Consider the following 20,077-nt stretch of genomic DNA (forward strand, 5'->3'; position numbering starts at 1 on the left):
ACCCCCCGGGGGTCCTGCTGGGGGGCCCCCCCCGGGCCACGGCCCCTTCAGCGGGGCCACTGACCCGACCCGGAGACCCCGCCTGCCCCTTCCAGGTAACCGGGGCAAGGCCCGGCCAGAGGCTCCTCACAACAGGGTTAAAGGAGCGGTTGCTGCTGCGGATAAGGAGGCTGCCAATGTACAGACGCTTATTTTTTTAATTCATGCTCGGTTTTGGTGATTGTGCTCGGCAGCCCCTGGTGAATAAAGTGGTTATTTACAACAATATTTCTGCTGTTGCTACCACTGGCACAGCTGGTGGTAGCACAGAGAGGAAATTCTGTACAAGTAATTCCTCTGAGGTACTTCTTAACGGCATCGGCAAGTCCAAGTTTACCAGACTTAATTTTATTGTGGCTTTTCAAAACTCGGTTTTGGTGATTGTGCTCGGCAGCCCCTGGTGAATAAAGTGGTTATTTACAACAATATTTCTGCTGTTGCTACCACTGGCACAGCTGGTGGTAGCACAGAGAGGAAATTCTGTACAAGTAATTCCTCTGAGGTACTTCTTAACGGCATCGGCAAGTCCAAGTTTACCAGACTTAATTTTATTGTGGCTTTTCAAAACCAGCAACGAAATCTTCAAGTATCTCGTTACGTATTGCAAAGTAAGAGTTTTGGAAAACTTGTAAGCGAGCAGTGTAACAGAGTTCCCCCTCCACAGACGGAAGGTCTTATGGTGAAGTTTTGATGGTAGAAGAGAGTACAGTTTCCTTTCTGCTGTGGGAAGGAATATGGGGAACTTGACATCTAGGACATTTGATCTTTAGCTTTACTCTCTAGCTAAAATGCAGTAGAATACCATGTTGGGAATTTCACACTCAGTTGAGAAAGTGGTTGTGTCTGAATTTCTTACTGCATGCAGTTCCTGAGTCTCACCAGTCACTTCCTCCAGTCTTTGTATTGCTCCTGAGCAGTGGAATAACTCGGTAAACTGTTAAATCACACATATGCTCCTTGAAATCAGTGCTGACATATTAACAAAACTACTGGAAACCGGGAAGAGATTAATGTTGTTGTACAGATAGGTATGTTTATACCAGACTGTTTTAGAGTAGCTCACTAAAATGCCTTCTCCGTTTCCAGTTCCTTTACAAGAGCCAATAAAGAACAATTCTTCATTTGTAACGACGGTAAGAGTGCAATTAGTCCATCGGGGTTCTTTCTGTTAATACAAACAACTGAGCTTTGCGGGCAGCTGAAATGTTTTGAGGATTGTCTGTGTCGCACATTCTTCTCTGCATGAATAATATAGGGTTTGGTTTTTTGGTTTAGTTTTGTTGTTTTTTTTTTTTTTTTTTTTTTCCCCTGCTCTTGGGAGTGGGGAAAAAACTCGTCAAAGGATTTATCATGGTGCGGATATGTGGTCACATCTTGTCTACCCTGCGAGGTTGGATGCTGGGAGTTGTGTGGAAAACCTTGATCTCATTGTTTCTATAACTGGCACTAGCCCATGGGCTGTAGTATGTTAGATTTACAGGATATATTTTACACTGATGAGAAGGTAGTTTGTGGGTGGCACGTCAATAGGTTTCACTTTTTAATGCTTATGGAATCGTGTCTGGCACAGACTAAGTTTTGATCTGCCCATTAAGTTTTTGTATTCTCAGTGTGGGGCTTGTGAACCACATACTTTGAATGCTTTATGGACAAAATGAGCCTCTGTTTAAATGCAAAATCTATTTTCTAGATAAACTGAACCTCTGAATCCTTTTTTACTCATTAGTGCTTCGGCAGCTACCACGTAACGTATCCAACTTTTGCTTGAAACATTAATGCTTCAGTTCTACTGAGAGTGCAGGGTGAAATACAGAGTTTTCCTAAGTCACACTTTACATATTCTGCCATGGTGTCCAACTCCTGAGCTGCCTGTGAGATGAAGGGGCAATTTTCCCATGTGCCGGGTTTCCTAGTGGCTACCTTAGCCATCATTTCCTAGGGAAGATGTTTCTTTTATGTTTCTTCATGTTCAGGGTTGAACCGGGTAGGAATTGTGTGGGCTTAATACAGGAGCAGAATGCAGCAGGGTTGTGGTAAAGCTGCTACTGCATTTGTATTGTGTCCCAATCGTGAACACAACTCAAAAGCTCTTGAGTACAGATTTGCATACTGGGTTTTTTTTGTTCGGTTTTTTTTTTTTGCTTATACCTCCATCACATAGGGCAGCTTGTCTGAGCAGTGTAAATGGTGTATGTTTTCTGTCAAATATAGAGTGTAAGTTATACTGAACAGTCAAAAAAATGATTTTAGAGTTCTAGGGTCAGTGCAATCTCCTGAGCTTATAGGAAGAGTTTAAAAATAAAATAACAAAATACTGCATTAAGGTGCAAAGGAAAGCACATAATGTGGTAATCTCTCCCTCCAAGAAAGTATAAGGAATTGGTTTAAAGTAGCGATCAGCAGATCCAGCCATGTCATCTTGTGTGTGGTTTGTTTTCGCCAGTGACATCACAAAACTTGCTCACTTGTTTGCTTCATATTTTTAGTAATTGCACAGTTTGATTTCAAATATGAGAAGCAAAAGCCCTAATGGCAAGAATGGCATGGTACGAAACTGTACCTTAAACTTTTCTGGCAACAATTAATTCCCTCTGTATTGTTGTCCTCTAGGTCTTAGTTTTTTGCACTGGTCCTCTTTGCTACTAAGAATTAAGTTTTTTAAAGGTGATCATTGTTAGCATGGCTTCAGCTTCATGTGTGTTTATCAAGAGTTTGTAAAACTCCTAAGCTTAAGTTCAGATCTGTGCCACAGAAGTGCCATTGGAGCTTTAGTCAGCTAAAATACAGCATTTTGAGCCTGTTGTCTTCTGAGGACTTTGCTCTCATTTAAGTGGTGTAATTATGCCATGGTTAATTGGCAGGTTATTTTGATCTAATCATTTTAGATTATTTCTGTCTAGGATAGTGCTTTTAATGGTACATCCAGATAATCAGGTAGCAAACTAAGAGATTCAAGCACAAGCTTCCCCCCAAACAGCGATTTCTTGCTCTGTCAGATACTTGTGAGATGATCTGTTCTTAGAGGCCAGGTGTACTTGGCTGTGGAGCTGAACTTGAAATACCAAGTTCAGGGCTGGGAGACTGAAGTCTTGCTTGTAAAGAAATATCTTTTGTAGGTGCATTCCCAATTTATATGAGGAAAAAAATAAAAACGATGTTCCTGAAATACTGCATTTCTTTTTGGGGTACGTTCAGTTTTTGGTTTTTTAGCAGTTAAACAAGTCCGTTTCAAGACTAAATGTGATTGTAAAAATATAGCTAGTTTTTTTAATAGCAGTGTGTCACTGGATCACAAGTTCTCTGAAGTGGCACGTTAAAAAAAAATACATTTATGAGCTTGGTTCTGTTTTATAGGCTTATAGCTGAATAAAAATACTGTGTATGTTTGTTAGTACAAAGATGTGAAATGCATAGCTGTGTGAGTTACTTTTTATATATGCTCAACACAACTTTTTGTATTAAAAAATTATGTTAAGGTCAAAGTTAATAAAGCTGGTTTCCTTCAGTCAGAAGAAAAAAAATCTTTTCTAATTCTCTCTAGTGTTTTCACAAATACTTTTACGAACTTTGTTAAACCGGTATCTTGTGTAGGAGAAGAGTATGTGGAAGGAGATGCCTATTAAAAAAATATTCTGATTCTAAGGACGCTCTGTTAAGTAGAGAAAATATTTAAAACCTGAAAGAATTTGAGTGGATGCAGTGTGAGATTCACGCAGCGGTAATGAGCAATGGATGGTAACGGCCTATAGAACAAACTCGCCCTTTAATGGAAGAGCTTTTTGGTGTTCTTTTGTGAGCACCTTCTTCATAGTTGTGGATGTCAGGTGGATGGGTACCGCTGATGATAAAGGGACTGGAGCATCTCCCCTATGAGGAAAGGCTGAGAGAGTTGGGCTTGTTCAGCCTGGGGAAGAGAAGACTGAGAGGGGACCTCATCAACACATACCAACATCTTAAGGGTGGATGTCACGAGGACGGAGACAGACTCTTCTCAGTGGTGCTCAGCGACAGGACAAGGGGCAATGGGCACAAACTGAAGCATAAGAGGTTTCAGCTGAATATGAGGAAAAACTTCTTTACTTTGAGGGTGACAGGGCCCTGGCACAGGCTGCCGAGGGGGGTTGTGGAGTCTCCTTCTCTGGAGATATTCAAAGCCCGCCTGGATGAAGTCCTGTGTAACATGCTCTAGGAGAACCTGCTTTAGCAGGGGGGTTGGACTGGGTGATCTCCCGAGGTCCCCTCCAATCCTTGCCATTCTGTGATTCTGTGATGCACTGGTACAGATGATGTGCTGTCTCCACCTAAGCATAACTACAGTTGACTTTTCTAGGAAGGCAGAGCAAATGCCTTAAAACTTACTAAAGTCTGCAGATTTCCAGCCAGCCAGGCTGTTTCCTGTTGTCATGAATTCAATACTACGGAAAACGGATTATTTTGATTTTTATTTAATGGTGTTAGAATGTTTACTGCTATGGTTTCTATGGGATGGCTTGAATTTCTGCTTGAAGTAAATATGCTGAAATAAATTTTATTTTTTTGTTCCTCTTCAGGCCTTTGCACAATTTGATGCTGAAGGAGATGGCACCGTAGATGTGGAGAATATGCTGGAGGCTCTCAAGAATTCTAGTGGAGCTAATCTTCAAGGGGAGCTTAGCCATGTAATCAGGCAACTGCAAGCTTGTTCACTAGTTCCAGGTATGAGAACAGAGTGACAAAACAAATGGTTTCCCAAGTCCTGCCCTATATAAGGAGTGCTGCTTCAGTAAATTGCTTTAATGGTGTTGTTTGTCCTAATCGTCTCAAAACCATAGACCAAGTCATTCTCGCTTCTCTAGTATCAAACATGTGAAGTTGCTGTAAATTACAAATTTCCCATAATTATGTCCAGCTAACTTACTTTCATAAATAACCATTATTTTCTTCTCTGTGTGACTGGGGAGCTTCTTATCCTTGTTTGGTTTATGTCACAGACAGAAAACAATTCCTTGCAAAATTTTGGTGAGTGCCTCACTAATGCAAGTACTTGGTAACTGGAGGAATAAATCCTCCACTGAGTCTGTTTCAGGTGATGAGTCATATCCTTTATTATTATTATTATATTATTATTATTTAGCATTTGAAATCCTGCTACAACATAATTCACATTTTATAGCATATAGTTTGGAAAGTGTCAGTTTCCAGAATTTGATTTCTGAGATAAGTATCAGTTACTGGCTTTCCTTCCAAGCTTTTGATGATAAGTGGCTAAAGGGGATTTGCCTTAGAGGATCAGACAAGAAGTGTTAGAACTGGATAACAGATAAGTCAGCAGAGAGTACTTACAGGGTAGTACTCTATGCATCTAAGTGCACTGTGATTCAGAGTACCACTGTTCAGGAGCTGACATTTCTTAGGAAGTTGGTGGAAGGGATTAGGCACCTCTTTGGGAATAATCCACAATGCCAAAGCGAGACGCTTAGCGTAGCTCAAGGTGAGCAATGTGAGTACATCAGCTCGTTAGCCAAGCAACATCTGTTTCACCTAGATATTGAAGGTGAGGGTTTGGAACTTTTGGGACAGCAAAAAAAGCATAAGAAATAAGATTTTTCATCATTTTTTTGAACACCTTCAGGCATTTCAAGTAACTGGCAAAAATATTTGTCTGCACCTTTCACAGTCCTGTAAAGGTTGCAAACTTGGGCTACTTCGTATGGTGGAATGTAGTTCCAACGTTTGCTCCCATGCTTAATTTGGATTTACCTAGTAATAAGATGTAGAGGGGGAAAATATTGCAACAAAGATAGAAATAATGTCTCTTTCTAGGTTTTATTGATATATTTTCCGAATCAAAAGAGCGTCTCGGTCTTCATGCTTCAATGATACTGAGATTCTTGCACCGCAATCGGATTTCTAGTACTGCCATCCCTTACCCAGTGCTGGAGTACTTCAACAATATTTGTACTATGCGGTCTTCTGTACTGAAGGATTCTTTAGATCGACTTCTCCTAAAAGAGAGAGGTATGTAATATCTTCCTTTTTTTTCAGGATGGTAGGACAACCCTAGCTTGAAGAAGAGAATACAGATAAAATAAAAAGCTGTCTTTATTGTTCAATCTTTAACAGGTGTGATGTTTTATGAAATAGATCTGCATGCTTTTGTGGTTTTTTGAGGCACATAAATTGATTTCTGAACTGCCTAGCAGTCAGAGTAACACACTGGGATGTTTTTCATCTTTCTCCTGACCCATTTCAGAATGATGGTTACCAATTTGCGATAGTCTCTATTCTGTCAAATATTTCTACTAGTTGCTGGAAACTGAGTTTCCATGTGAAGGTGAATGTTTTCTGAAGTTGATTGTTAAGTATTAAAAAATAATATATTGTTTTGGGGTGGAGGTAGTGAATCTTTTATTGTATTTCAGATGGTACTGTCCTGGTTGTCTCCCTAGAGGGAGGGCTCCTTTTCTTCACAGCTTGACTTGATATTTTCAGGTCTCTGCAATTCTATTGAAACAGATCAAGTGACTTGGGGAAACAGTCTGCTTTGTCCCTTTTCTAGAATAGCTGAACTGAGGTCTTCTCCATAGTTTTTTACTTTTTCCTCTCATCTGCTTGTATTTTGTCATCATAACAATAAAGCACTGATGAGGCCAGTAATGAGAGGAGATAAAGGATATTGAACTCCAGGCAAGGTAGGTGTTTTCATACTGCAAGTGGTAGATAGAGATTATTGTGATTTCATCTGAAGTGAAACTTTCCTGTCTTCTAGGTTCTGTCAGAAACACTTCTTCAGGAGCTGTGTTCTGTGCCAACAAGTTAATTACATGAGATAATTATTATAAAGGTAGAACAATTCTCAAAAACAAGCAAAAGAAGAATGTTATGAGTGATTTCTTTTCTTTGCAGAATACCCCAGTGACTTGAATGGTAATCAGGAGTTGGACAAACTGAAGTCTGTCACAAAGTGCTATACTCACATAGAAACCTCATCCAATTCTGCTGATATTGACAAGATGACAAATGGAGAAACGACATCCTTCTGGCAGTCGGATGGAAGTGCACGCTCACATTGGATACGGTGAGTGACACAGCAATACACAGCTGAGTTTTGGGGTAGTTAGTCCTTAGGTTTTACAGCCAGTGGGGTGTAATGGGGAGGGAGGGGGGGAAAGTGGAATTAAATAAGCGACAGATGAGTATAGTTGAAAGCAGAAGTCGTTAATCTCTGCATAAAGTTTAAAGGCCTAATCACCAAGTAAAAGTGTTCACCTGTAAAATGCATGCATCTTCCATGCTGACACATCCCCTTGTTTTGTAGCTAAGCTTTCCAAACTGTTTTACAGATGCAGTAGTTAGTACTTGAACAGAAGCGCTTTGCCACTGTCTAGAAAGTTACTGCTCTGTGAAATGGAAATGTTTAATGGGTTTTTTTGGTAGTATGTATAGAATGTATACTTTAACAAAAAAAAATAAATCTTATTTTGGTCATTATTGACACTACCTTTTTATTCTTGAGGAATGAATTCTCAGTTAAGTAGCTGAACAACAGAAAAATCTACATTCTCATTATCAGAGAGAGTGTCTTTTAAGTCAATTACAAGTTGTCTAACTCATCCACCATAATATGGAGTTGGTGATACTTGTGAAGCATTAGGTAATTTCCAGTGGATTTATTTGTGTTTGTAGAAGGGGAAACTGAGTGAAGCTTAGCTAAAAGTGAAGTGCTTGGCTTATCTTCTCTTTGCAAGAACTGTTTTACCTTCTTTGCTTTGCAGTTTAAAGATGAAACCAGATGTTGTTTTGAGACATCTGTCCATTGCGGTGGCAGCTAATGACCAGAGTTACATGCCACAGCAAGTTACAGTGGCAGTGGGAAGGAATGCCAGCAGTCTTCAGGAGGTCCGAGATGTTCACATTCCAAGCAATATCACTGGCTACGTAACACTGTTGGAAAACGCTAACATTAGTCAGATGTGTGAGTCAATAAAGATACCATTGGTATATTGTTTTGCTGCTTTTTTGAAGATGAAAGGTTGGGTAGATCATAGAATGATGTGTTGAAATGTCAATCATTAGAGCAGAAACTTTTGACCTTGTCCTTGGTTCAGAGGAATTGTTTTAATTGCAGTTTAATTTCTAGCCTGTAAGAGAGTCCTCAGAGTCTTATGGCATCTGTCTAACCTGGGCTAAGGGTTGAAGAGCTAGAATGACTAAAGATATGGGTTTAGCCTCTCAATTTGAAGGCACAGGGCAATTTTAAAATATTTTTGCTTGCAGAGTGAAAGCATCTGCTGGGTAATAGTATCTAACAAAGAATCTGCTTCTGAGCAAGCTTTTTTTTGTGGGGGGGAGGGTAGCAAAACTCTGGAGCTGGTCAGATGATTTTTGTAAAGCAGGTTTTATGGTAAGGATTCTTAAGTAGTGCTATTTTTAAGTCTGGTAGATCTGTGGGTGCTGTGTTGGAATCAATCAGAAGAAAGCTGCTCCTTCCTAAGATGGTTCCTGCAGCTTCAGAAATTTTGTCCCTTTGATTCAAATAGGCGCTTTTCACTAAGCTGAACTTTCACTGCCATGGAAGCAGGCAGCAAGGACGTTGTTCGTCAAAAGTAACTAGGACAATGCTAGCTATACATAATGGTCAAGAACTTATATGAAAATCTTTATGTAACTTAAAAATTTGCCTTTAGGCTTTACTCTTTTTCCCTACCTTCTCCACTACCACGCCCAAGATACTTTATATGTGTGTAGGTAAAAAGGTACTAGTGAAATAATCTAGAATCGGTTTTCCACTTTGAGGGTCTTTTACTACGTTTTTCCTAATTTCTAGTTGTACAATATGTAACCGATGACACAGGTCATTCAGAGGCTAAATTTTCCGCATTATAGGGTGCACAGTAAAGAAATGCATGTATAGTTGTCAATACGTGGGTGAACTGTTACATATCTGCTGCTGGTTTTCTAAGAGGCTTTGCAGTAATTACTGTTTTGAATATCTGGATTCTTCTAGATCTAATCCAGCAGAAGAAATGGGAAAAAAATTCTATTTTGTATTTTGGCAGATGTACAGATAAACATCAAGCGTTGCCTTAGTGATGGGTGTGACACTAGAATCCATGGACTCAGAGCCATCGGTTATCAAAGAGTTAAGAAGGTGGGCGTCTCTGTCTGTGATGCTTCGGCTATCTGGTACTGGTCTCTGTTGACCTCTCTGGTAACAGCTTCCATGGAAACAAATCCAGCATTTGTTCACACTATTTTACAAAATACTCAGTAAGTACCAAACTTCCATGGTGTGTGATTTTTTTTTTTTTTTTTTTTTTTTTTTAAATATTTCCAGCTTTGTAAAAGAAATCTCCAAACTCCCTTGGGGTTTGTTTTTTTTTTTTTTTTTTTTTTTTTTAAATACTTCCAGCTTTAGTAAAGTAATCTACCTTGTATAACTGGTTTCCACTCCCTCCATTAAGGTGTTCAAACATATTTTTAGCTATCATACTGTTTAAATTTAGATATTTCTCTTTTATCCATTTGCACATACTTAGGACAAGTGTAATTCTCCATGCTGTTGTATCTAACCTAGTTGTTAAGCGATGACTGAATGGACAATGGAAAATACATCTTTTTAACCTATCATTTGACTTATAATAATTTTGAGAAGCCTAAAATTAATTTTTGTTGTTAATTTTATTGCTTACAAATATTGGACAGCTTCCACTTATGACTGGAGCTTAATTTAGCTTAATTTTCAGCAATTTTTGCTTGTGTAGTGCCTTGTCGTGTTACATGGGGGTATAGTTGGGTGCATGCAATATCTCTGTGCAGATGTTTGCTCGTGGCGATTGGCCATTTTCTGTGTAACATTTCCTTGTTTGGCTGCCAAATGCTTCTGCTCGATGACTTGAAGGATTGGAATCCTAGTAAAATCGCTACACGCCCACATCAGCTTTTACAGAGCTTAGCGTGATGCCACCATGCTTAAGAGCACTGCTGTCGTTAGGTTAATGAATACTGTAGGCTAAAGTCCATTAAGCCTATCTTTTAATTTGTGTCATGTATGAATCCTCTTTAAAGTTTAGATAACTTTATACATGCTTACTTCTGAGGAGGGTTCATAGTTACAAGCTTTACTAAAACTGAGGGCCTTCAGTTTTGATACAGTTTAGATATTTTTAAAAAAATGTAACATGAATACTGAGCTAATGCAGCCTAGAAAAGTTATAATGGAGAAATCTTGATTAAAAATATGCTTTCAGGAATTAAAAATTCAGTGTTTGGAATTATAAAACCCACACTTTAGTATTAGATAGAATGACTTTGATAAAACCACTTAAGAATTCCTATTTTCAGGAGTTACTACGTTATCTTCAGAAATCAAACAAAAATTCTGATCTGAGCTAACAAGCTTCTCTCAACTTCTGTAACTGTTCTGAAAGAATTGAAAAGCAACTTTCCCTTTAGTAACGGGTTCTTGCTCAATTTTAGGACTATTTAAAATGAAGCAGTACTTGGACACTAAGCTATTTCTAATGCTGTCACAGATTTAATTCAAAACCCCTTGATTTATTTGTCTCATTAAATCTGAGACCGTGAGACTAGATGCAGGATTACCTAGCAGTCCTTGAACTTTCCCTGCCTAGAATGCAATACTGTTTTTACCTTTTGAAGATTCTCTGTGTAAATAAGTTTTCTACACTCTGAAGCTATTTGTAGAGACCTGATCACAAAAAGCATGAAGAGTCAAATGTCTAATTAATTTTAGAAGTCTGTTTTCTCCAATCCTGTCTGGTTTTCTGATGTTATGTTCCATCCTTTTTACTAGGAAAGCGCTGCAACATATGCCACCTCTATCCCTAACGCCGGGCTCTACAGATTTTTCAAGCTTCTTGTCTCCAAATGTTTTGGAAGAAGTTGATAGCTTCCTTATAAGAATAACAAGGTGAGTTTGTGTTGATGTATTTTGATGCAGCAGGAAATGGTTTAGAAGAATTTGAATAGCAACTTAATCTCATTTTTATTCATCTGGCCTTTTTTTACTATTTTGAAAAATTCATAGACATTAAGAAACAGGCACCTTAGATTTTTCCATGTGAGCATAATTTGTCATTATTTAAAACCAGTGTCCTTGTCCTGAGTTTTCTTTTCATACTGTTGGGTTTTTTTTCCTCCCCAGTTGTTGTACTACTCCAGAGGTTGAACTTACACTCTTGGCCTTTGCCTTAGCCAGGGGGAGTGTTGCTAAAGTAGTAAGTTCCCTTTGTACCATCACCGATCATCTGGACACTCCATACAAGGCTTCATCCCTTATCGCTTCCATGGCAACAGTCAGACAGAACCTGCTGTATAAATACGGTAAATGAATAATTGTTAGATCCTTTACTGTACATACTTAAGACTATATGCAGCTTTGAGTTGTTTTATTTGTTGTTCTGTTGGGGTTTAAAATTATGCAAGGCTTCGAAATTAACAACTGTTACCAAGAAGGTGGCCTGTGAACCTGAATTGCCCTAAAAGTTGGTGATTAGATCAGCTTTTTGGGATCTAAGAATTGAACCAGGTGGGATCATCTTGAGGGAGAAAACATGAACTTTGTAGATAGTGCCCCTATATCAGGATGGTGATAGTGTTTGTGTTGTATAAAAGGCAAATGACATCAAGTATTTTTATTCTTCCAGCAACAGATGTTTTTGTATGTTTAGCCTCAGTAAGTGGTCTCTCTTGCAGACATGCACAAATTTAAGATGCTTTTTAAATGTAATGTCATTCGCATCTATTTACAGTTCTTTTATTTGCACTTTTACAAATGAATCTGGGTATGTCATAAGTGTAGGGCTGTGCATGGTCTGGCATAAGGTGGTAAGATTTTGCTATATTGACTGTGACTTTTTTGATAAATCTGTATTTTTCTCAGGTGTCAGCTTCTGAGATTATCATTAGTCTCTCATGAGGAATTTTTCCCTTTGTTTGCCTGTTAGTATGTTTTGTCAGGACTTCTGGGCTTGTGCCAAAGAACACATTAGTTATTTTATAATTACAATATTAGTATTTACTTTCAAAAGTTTTGAAAATTGCTTTGTTTTTCCTGGAGTAGCTGCTGCTTCTGTAAGACAAGTGTGGTATTTCTTGTATTGTGAATTCCAAAGTGTGCAAACAGTTGTAGGAACATTAGTTGTCGTGATCTTTGTTGTCCTTCTGTCTGTATCTAAAACTTGAGCTATTTTAGATTAATGTAACTCTTATACTCCAGCTTCTTCCACCTCTTTTTGCCTGACAATGGTAAGAATCTCATAGTATTGTAATTTTTTCCATTTGTTTTCTGTATGAAGAACTTTAGAAAGCATATTTTACTTTTTTTCTTTTTAATGAATTTGATAAACCTGTTGGTTTTCTTACTTAGGAAAACCCTTACGACTAACTCTGCAAGCATGTGATGTAAAGGGAAAAGAAGATAAATCAGGGCCTGAAAACCTCCTTGTCGAGCCATGGACTGGGGATGGTAAGAGCCTGGACTTAAAATCCAGAATACTCAGCCAGACACAAGGGCTGTTAACAATTCTGTGCTGCTGTTCCATATATATTTATGTATATTTGGTGCTACTCAGTAGTTTTATGATATGAAAGATCTGTACTTAAAAAAAAAGGCAAAACAGCAACAACCCCCCCCCCAACCAAACCAAAACAGTATGTAAATTCTATTTTATAATAGGGGGGGTTTCTCAGGAGCCAGTTTATTGTTAAAACAAAACAGAAAGATTGCATTTTGGGGAGAATTATTGATATTCTGTGTGGAAGTCAACAAAGAGCTGTCACAAAGAAAATTATGCTAGAGCACAATTTGTGGGTTGAAATCATGAATCATTCACTGCTGGCTTTCCAAATATTGATGGAGAGATATGGTAGAACTCATTGAAATTTTCACTGACTGCATGTAACTATTAATTCTCCTTTAAAGCCTGTCTTCATTAATGCAATGTTTTTATTTACTGGATGCAACCTAAAGAATGAGGTTTGTGTTTCTTGATCTCCTTTTTAAGTGAGATGCCACCTACTCTTTTTTAAAAAAATTGTGTATTGTCTTGTGCTGTACTACTGGTAAATGAAAACTATTGTGACAGAAAATCAGACGCATTCTAAATGCTTATTTTACCCCTGTGTTTGCTCGTGTGTAGTGTTTGATTTTATTCTTTAGTTATTTCATGGATTGCCTTCTGTTGTTTTGTGGATCACAGTTTGGGGAACAGTGAATTATATCGGTGAACAGAGCCACAAGCCAAAGTAATGTTTGGGAGTTACTAATAACCTTTAATAAGGAAACACTCTTGAAATTGCTGCAGATACCACAGCCCCAAGAGAGACACTGGCTGGAGAGACCAGTGTATGCTCTGTGGGAGTGTATACTAACATGATACAGTCTTTTTACATGTTTTTTACTCTTTTATTTGGAAACCTTTCCTAATGAGCATTTCACTAGAAAAGCATTGTGGTTTTGTTTCCCCCCTTTAGTCTACAATCTTGGTATTCTCTTTCAAACAACTCGCACTAGCGGTCCTTCCAACCTCATTCCATTCCCACTGCTGCTTTAGGTTTTCTTACTGAAACTGGGAAGACCAGAGCAAGTATCATTCTTTCTACTGGAACTGAATCTTCATTTCAAGTGACACAAATTAGAATAAAGGTATGTAGTTCCTCTGTGCTTTTCAAATAGAAGGCTTGCTTTTTTTCCCTGATGGTACAGTAGAATTAGAATTTCTTTTTTGTATGAATTGAAATATTAAATTAGTCATGCAATAGTGTTATTTTGGGGTTTTACTTTTATGTTAGTCACAGAGATCTTAAGGAAATGGAGGTCTTAAATTGTTTCAGGGTACAACAAGCATGTAGTAAAGACATTTATTTTCTATTGCTTTTGTCTATATGTTGTAATAGACTCAAACCAGTGAGCCTTAGGTGTATGGCTTCTCTCTAAAGAGTATGGATTTATTTGTAAGTTTATATACCTTCTACTTAAAATAACTTTCAACTCTGTGAATAGCAGATTTCAAGAAATATAGTATGTGAGTTCAGGTTAAATGTAGGGTCTTTCAAATTCTTTTTAGAGACATCAGTATAATTTGAACACTTGGAGTGATTTTATCTGGTTTAAAAGCAAGGTCTTGTAATTAAATCTCATGTCCAGGACAAAACTTGAGTGAGATTTCTGCAGCTTTTTATTTTATTTATTTATTTTATTTATGACAAAGCAGTAGCTTAATTCCTGGAACAAGGAAGCATATCTCAATGTCAAAGAGAATTAAACATGGATGGCCTTCTGGCAAGTAAATTCTAATTGGAGCTGGAGAGGCAGCTAAGCTGTTTTGCAGAGTAATGATACTGGGATATGTAACTTTAATTTTTTGTTTGTTTTTTTTAAATTAAAAAGTATATGAAAGTTGAATGAGAATTAATATGTGTGAAATGTAGTTAATGTTAGAGTGCTAGCAGAGCGATAAATGTAGCAAATATTAACCATGTACATAATCCTGATTCAGTGAGTTACAGAAATTTTCAAAATGTTTCTCTAAATGTGTTTCATTTTTCTTTAGGTAAAAAGTGCAATTCCAGAGGTCAGTTTTGTTAGTACTTTGTTGCTTTCCATGACTTTTTTTTTTCTGTGAAAGCAACACCTTCTTTTATTGTCAGCGTTTTAATACATTGCTTGCAATTTTGTCTTTTAGGTCCGAAGAGGTGCCATTGGGGCCCAGTGTGGGCTGTTGTTTGCTTATAATAGTGCTTCAGAAAAGTTCCACGCAGAGGAGCACTTCAAAAGATTTGAAAGCTATGACAAATGGAAGCTGCGGGAATTCAAACAATTTTTAAAAGACAGGTATAGGTGGACTTTTTGTAATGAATGCATGGAAGATGAATGTTATATTAAATCTTTTTTGCAATGCCAGTTGCACTACTGAGAATTGTTCCAAATGACTTAAAAATGATGCATCATCTAATTGTTACTTGTTTGATTTTAATGAGCATCAATTTGATGTATTTGAGGAAATATGTATACGGCTGTTTTCAACCTCTTGATTTAAAGACCTGTTTAAAAAGGGATATAATAAACCAAACTTTTCTACTTGAGGTGCAGATCACTGGTAACAGAAACAATTTATAGGAAGATCGTATGTTCATTAGCTTTTATGAAATTACTTTCTCAGAACTGTTGCTTAGGAGTGAGGGGAGGTTAGGGACTGGGACTAAAAAGATTTCCCTAATTTTCTTACCTTGCATGTGATAGAGTTTGGGTATGTGGAAGCTTCTGTTTTCTTTCTTCTCATCTTTATAGCCATAACATGCTAAAAATATTTTGGTAGAATATCAACAGCTTTGCAGTTTCTTTATACTTTTTCTTTTAAAAGTTTGTTACATTCTTTTATACATAGAAGCAGTTGTTCGTGTGATGATTTGGGAGATGATGATCCTATTGGCTGGTTTGAAGTGGAAGAAGAATGGGATGAAGTTGATGTCAAAATGCAGCAATGCAGAATTTCCCAGGTAAGAAATCGTGAAAATCCATTGGGCCAGTCACAGTGAGCAGAGGCTCATCTCTGTGCTTCGTTGTAATGCCAATTGAAATAAACGTAACTCTCTTTTGTGCAAGGAGAAATCTTCTGGGAAGAGGTAAAAATCAATGGGCTTCTGGTTAAATGAATGATTCAACTTTTGTCCTCCGAGTTCTACTCTTTTTCTCTGTAGGTACACATACATAGTTGTAGTTAAATGGTGCTTCAGAATCAAATTCAATGCAAAAATTATGTGATAATGCGCAGACTACTGGTTTTATCATGAGGTAATATTTCTAAAAAGAATGACGTGATTGTTACTTTATTCTAATATCCAGATGAGTTAACTACAGCATAGTTACAGCATTTATTCTTTCAGAGCCAGGTTCTTCAACCCTTGTTATAAGGGACAAACAATTACTAAGCAGTTCCATCAGTTAGGTTGGTTTTCTTGGGGAATGTGGGACTTCTCTGTTTCAAGAATGGCAGAATATGGGCTTTGATTTGTAGTGCTTAAGTAGGAAACTTTGCTTTTCAAATCCTGCATTTATCTTGTTTCTGGAGTCAGCTGTTGCGTAGTTCCCCATTCCTTTTTTGTACTGTGGAAATTGGCAGAAGTGGTGGCACAGTTATAAGTCAACTGGGAATTTTTCTAAAACTGTCACTGCTTGCTAAGCCATTCTGCTGTTGTCAGTGTAACCCTTAGTCCCTGAGACTTATGAGTGTGCAGAGTTACTAAGTACATTTGGATGGCAGAACTTGCTGTTCCCTTCAGCTTTGTGTTCTGTACCTCAGTGTGGACAGATTGCATAAAAGTATGTTTTAAATATTACATATTGGTCCTCTGCTTGCTTTTAATGCAGCTAATAATTTTTTAACCTGCGAAAATGCTGTAACTGTAGAGCCAGGGAACCAAGTACACAGAATGAATGGAACTGATAATGAATAAACTAACTTTGCAGATGCTTATAGGGGTTGCAGAACCAGCTCTGTGATTTTTATGGATGTGGGAGTTTTTTGGAGTTCAAGCTTAGTCTGAATCTCAGGCTCAGTATTTTAAACTTCTGACAGGCAATAAGGCCCCCTGCACCCCACCTGCAGTCTCCTCACGTATGTGCCCTCATGTCTTTTAAAAGCCAAATTTGTACTAGCTTTTAAAACCAAATCTTGTACTGTGTTTATATCCTTCTAGTACTTGATGATAAAGTTTTTGTGCACAAGACAAGACACAGCAGAACGGCTCGGAGTTCAAGGCCTGAATGTTCTTGGCTATCTTCGGCCTATGCGGGATGAGCCCAATAGGAGCATGAACTGCTTGCAGTGCAGGAAAACTGATGACGATACAGTTTGTGGCACAACTCTTCTCCTGAAGACGCTTCATTTCATTCAGCAGCTGGCACAGGACCTGGTATTTTTAATTCTTAGTTCTTTTTAAGCGTGTATTTACCATGCTAAAAGTAATAAGGCTATGCTTAACGGTGATTGTGAATGGATAAGGAAAAGTCTTGCTACTATTAACTGTTAAAACTGTGCCATGGAGAAAAAAAATGGTTTCTGAAAAACAGCATTCTATGTATGTTTACTGAAGTTGGCTAGGGATATGCTCACTTTGGGTCTAGGAGAGAGTTAAGCACCATTTTTTAGCATCAGCTTACAATGCTGGGTGAAGTACATGCAACAGAAGGATGCTCTAGTCTCTGTTAGATAATGTAGCTATTTCTGAAGCAAGCTTGGGGAAGAGTGCTTAGAGAGGTAAATAGAAAAGTTGAAACATAGATTAAAACATGTCCTCCTTTTATCTGAAATAATTCTGTAAACATCTAGGTGAGATGTATACAGTTGAGAGAGATGGTGGGCGTATGCTGATGTATGCCAGCATGATGCACCCTACTGCTGAGGACACATGTGAAAACCATGTTCATACAGTGCGTGCATCTGTGCCTTTTCAACTTTGATTCTGAACCATGGGCAGTCTTCTTTTGGCTATTACTTACTTTCAGTTGAATTAGTTGAAGAAGTAGAGGTTATAAAATCTTTTGATGGTGGAGGACAGGGATGGGGGACTAGACATCTGGGAAGAGGAGAAAATCCTTGTTAGTAGCTCTGAAGGGGAAGGTTTCAGCATGAACTGTCACATTTAGACACTGGAATATCCTTGATAGAACTTACACTGGAATTCTGTTAGCTGCAAATTTATAGGAAACCAGGCTGATTTAAGCCCAGTGCTCAGAGATTTACTTTTTCTAAAGTGTTCTCTGTAGAGTTAATTTTCCAATCCTGCACTTTCTTTGCCTTTTTAAGGTTCAACAGAAGGAGAGTGGATTAAAATACAAGTCATTTTTAGATTTCACAGGCCTTGATTTGCAGCTGTTCTGGAATTTTTACAATAAACTTCACCAAAAGTAAGTAACTTCTTTGCTGAGTGGTGGAGCACTAATCTGTCTGTGTATGTATAAATAAAGTATGCTTAGTTTAGTCGCAGCAGTTTCTTCTTCCTAAACTACATCATTTACATAAATAACATTTTCCTATTGCTGCCATATGTGTTTTTAACTATACTGTTATGTAGAAGCTTGAGATGTAGATTAATTTAGCTGGTAGCTATACTTTTTTTGGCTATGTGCTCTCTACTCAGTGTGTTTTATCCATCTGAGGTAGTGACTTTCATAGCATTACCTATTTCGTGCAAAGGAGCTGCTTTTCTAGTTTTTGCTTCTGTTTGTTTTATGCTTTCTTACAGCCCAAGGGAAGAATGCATCTTTGCTCAAACACTGCTATTGCAGCTTCTCCAGAGCTGCTTCTCTGTACTTACTGGAGACAATAAAACTGCTAAACCTCCAGAAGCTTCTCAGAGCAAAACATTTGATCACACAAAAGCTGCAGAAGAACTTTATAGACATTTGTGTGAAGGTAACTTATATTGAATATGTTAACTGTTTTATCTGTTCTGGCTTTTAAGTGTGTTAACAATAGTCACAATTTGGGAAAAGATATTTATTCCTAGAGGCCAAGTCAGCTACTGTTCCTTTGTTTCTTCAGGTCAGTGTGTGCTAGTCTATCACAGTGAAACTATCCTTGACCCTATAAAATGCTTTTATAGACTTTCTGACAACATGTGGTCTGGAAACAGCTGCAATAGAAAACTTCTTCCAAGCGTGTCACCTGCTTGAACCAGCAGGGTGATCCTTTAGCTATAATGTTACTGGGGTTCATTTATTTCTGATATTTCACATAAATACAAAAGACCTTAAAGGAGCCTGTAACGTTTACAGAACCTACAGGGAAGATTCTGGAGCCAGTGAAGAGAATGGGAATAACACATTAGATTTCGTTGGAAGTAGTAGGATGGTACCCTCTTTATTCAAGTGTAATTTTTTTTGTTAATTACCTAACAGTCTCCTGAAAAGCAAGCTAGAGATAAATCAGTTTCTATAGAATCTGTCACAGCTTGAAAACTTTATTAGCTTTGATAGTTGTCAAGTCTTAATGTTCCTAGAATTAATTTACTCAATGAACAAATACATCCTTAGAAAAATCTTTCTTGCTAGAAGTCAGAAAGTTGCCCCTCACTTTCTGTGTGTATAATGGAATCGCAAGGAGTTGTGTAAAATAACACATTTAATTGAATTATGCTTCTAATGTATTAGAAGGAGCATTAATTTGAACTTGTAATTTTGTTTCCTTTTTGTATGAGCAGTAGTGGATATGGGGGACAGTAACTTCATGCCCATGAAAATGCTAAAAGAGGAAGTTAAGAACACCTTACTCAGTGGAGCAGCAATCTTTTTCCCAGATAGACAGACCAGGCGGCACCAGCTCTTCACCATGATGGTAAACCATTAAATGAGACATAGATTGTTTAGTACCTGCTTTCTTTATGCAGAAGAGAGGACAAATTTGAGTTCTTGTTGTCAAATATTGCAACTTTGTCCTATTAAAATAAAAACGTTATTTTTTTTCTTTGCCTCTTTTTACCTCCCCTTCTCTCTCTCTGCAGCCTATTCAAAGAAAGAGGAGCTAACCCTGCCTTTCTTACCAAAAATGAATAGTAGACCACAGAAATTATAATTCTTTCTCACAGAGGAGGGAAACAGAACATATCTTAAAAATAAATCTTTTTCCTTTTCTAGAAAAACATCACAGAGCAAGAACATAAGCAATCTGTACATCTTGCCTTCAGATCCTTGTGCACTCACTTCAGGTAAGGGGACTTGAAATTAAAAATAATTGTCTGATACCCCACATCTGTTAATAAGTTCATGTCTAATCCTTTTTAGAAGTGTTACACCTCTGGAAAACAATTCCCCAAAATAATAAAGGACTTTGCTTTAGAAAGGAGAATACTACTACATAATATGTTTGTTAATTGAACAGCTGTATAAAACATTGTCCAAGAATAACAGTTGGTGCTGAAATTACAGTATACTGCTCATAGGCTTCTCCTAGGCTGTCTTCCAAATTTTTAAGTGATGTTTGTCCATGGTGATGGTTGGTATTGATATAATCAGTTTGGAGTCATCAGAACCCAA

At 37.7% G+C, this 20,077-nt stretch overlaps 1 protein-coding gene across 1 annotated transcript in view; it reads left to right on the top strand.

The window, feature by feature from the left end:
• The first annotated feature begins 3,733 nt into the window (after positions 1-3,733).
• Positions 3,734-20,077, top strand: part of ZZEF1 (zinc finger ZZ-type and EF-hand domain containing 1) — a 54,088-nt gene continuing 37,744 nt past the window's right edge. Inside the window, exons 1-17 of the mRNA XM_035900528.1 lie at positions 3,734-3,757; positions 4,590-4,734; positions 5,842-6,036; positions 6,925-7,096; positions 7,794-7,993; positions 9,078-9,288; positions 10,835-10,951; positions 11,186-11,364; positions 12,410-12,508; positions 13,596-13,687; positions 14,727-14,875; positions 15,429-15,540; positions 16,741-16,956; positions 17,850-17,950; positions 18,289-18,458; positions 19,246-19,379; positions 19,679-19,749. Of these exons, the coding sequence (XP_035756421.1) occupies positions 3,734-3,757; positions 4,590-4,734; positions 5,842-6,036; positions 6,925-7,096; positions 7,794-7,993; positions 9,078-9,288; positions 10,835-10,951; positions 11,186-11,364; positions 12,410-12,508; positions 13,596-13,687; positions 14,727-14,875; positions 15,429-15,540; positions 16,741-16,956; positions 17,850-17,950; positions 18,289-18,458; positions 19,246-19,379; positions 19,679-19,749 (2,387 nt within the window). The remainder of the gene's footprint in view (positions 3,758-4,589; positions 4,735-5,841; positions 6,037-6,924; positions 7,097-7,793; positions 7,994-9,077; positions 9,289-10,834; positions 10,952-11,185; positions 11,365-12,409; positions 12,509-13,595; positions 13,688-14,726; positions 14,876-15,428; positions 15,541-16,740; positions 16,957-17,849; positions 17,951-18,288; positions 18,459-19,245; positions 19,380-19,678; positions 19,750-20,077) is intronic.

This window comes from Egretta garzetta, unplaced genomic scaffold (genome assembly GCF_000687185.1).
Source record: "Egretta garzetta isolate BGI_Z169 unplaced genomic scaffold, ASM68718v1 scaffold108, whole genome shotgun sequence".
NCBI classification, from domain to species: Eukaryota; Metazoa; Chordata; class Aves; order Pelecaniformes; family Ardeidae; genus Egretta; species Egretta garzetta.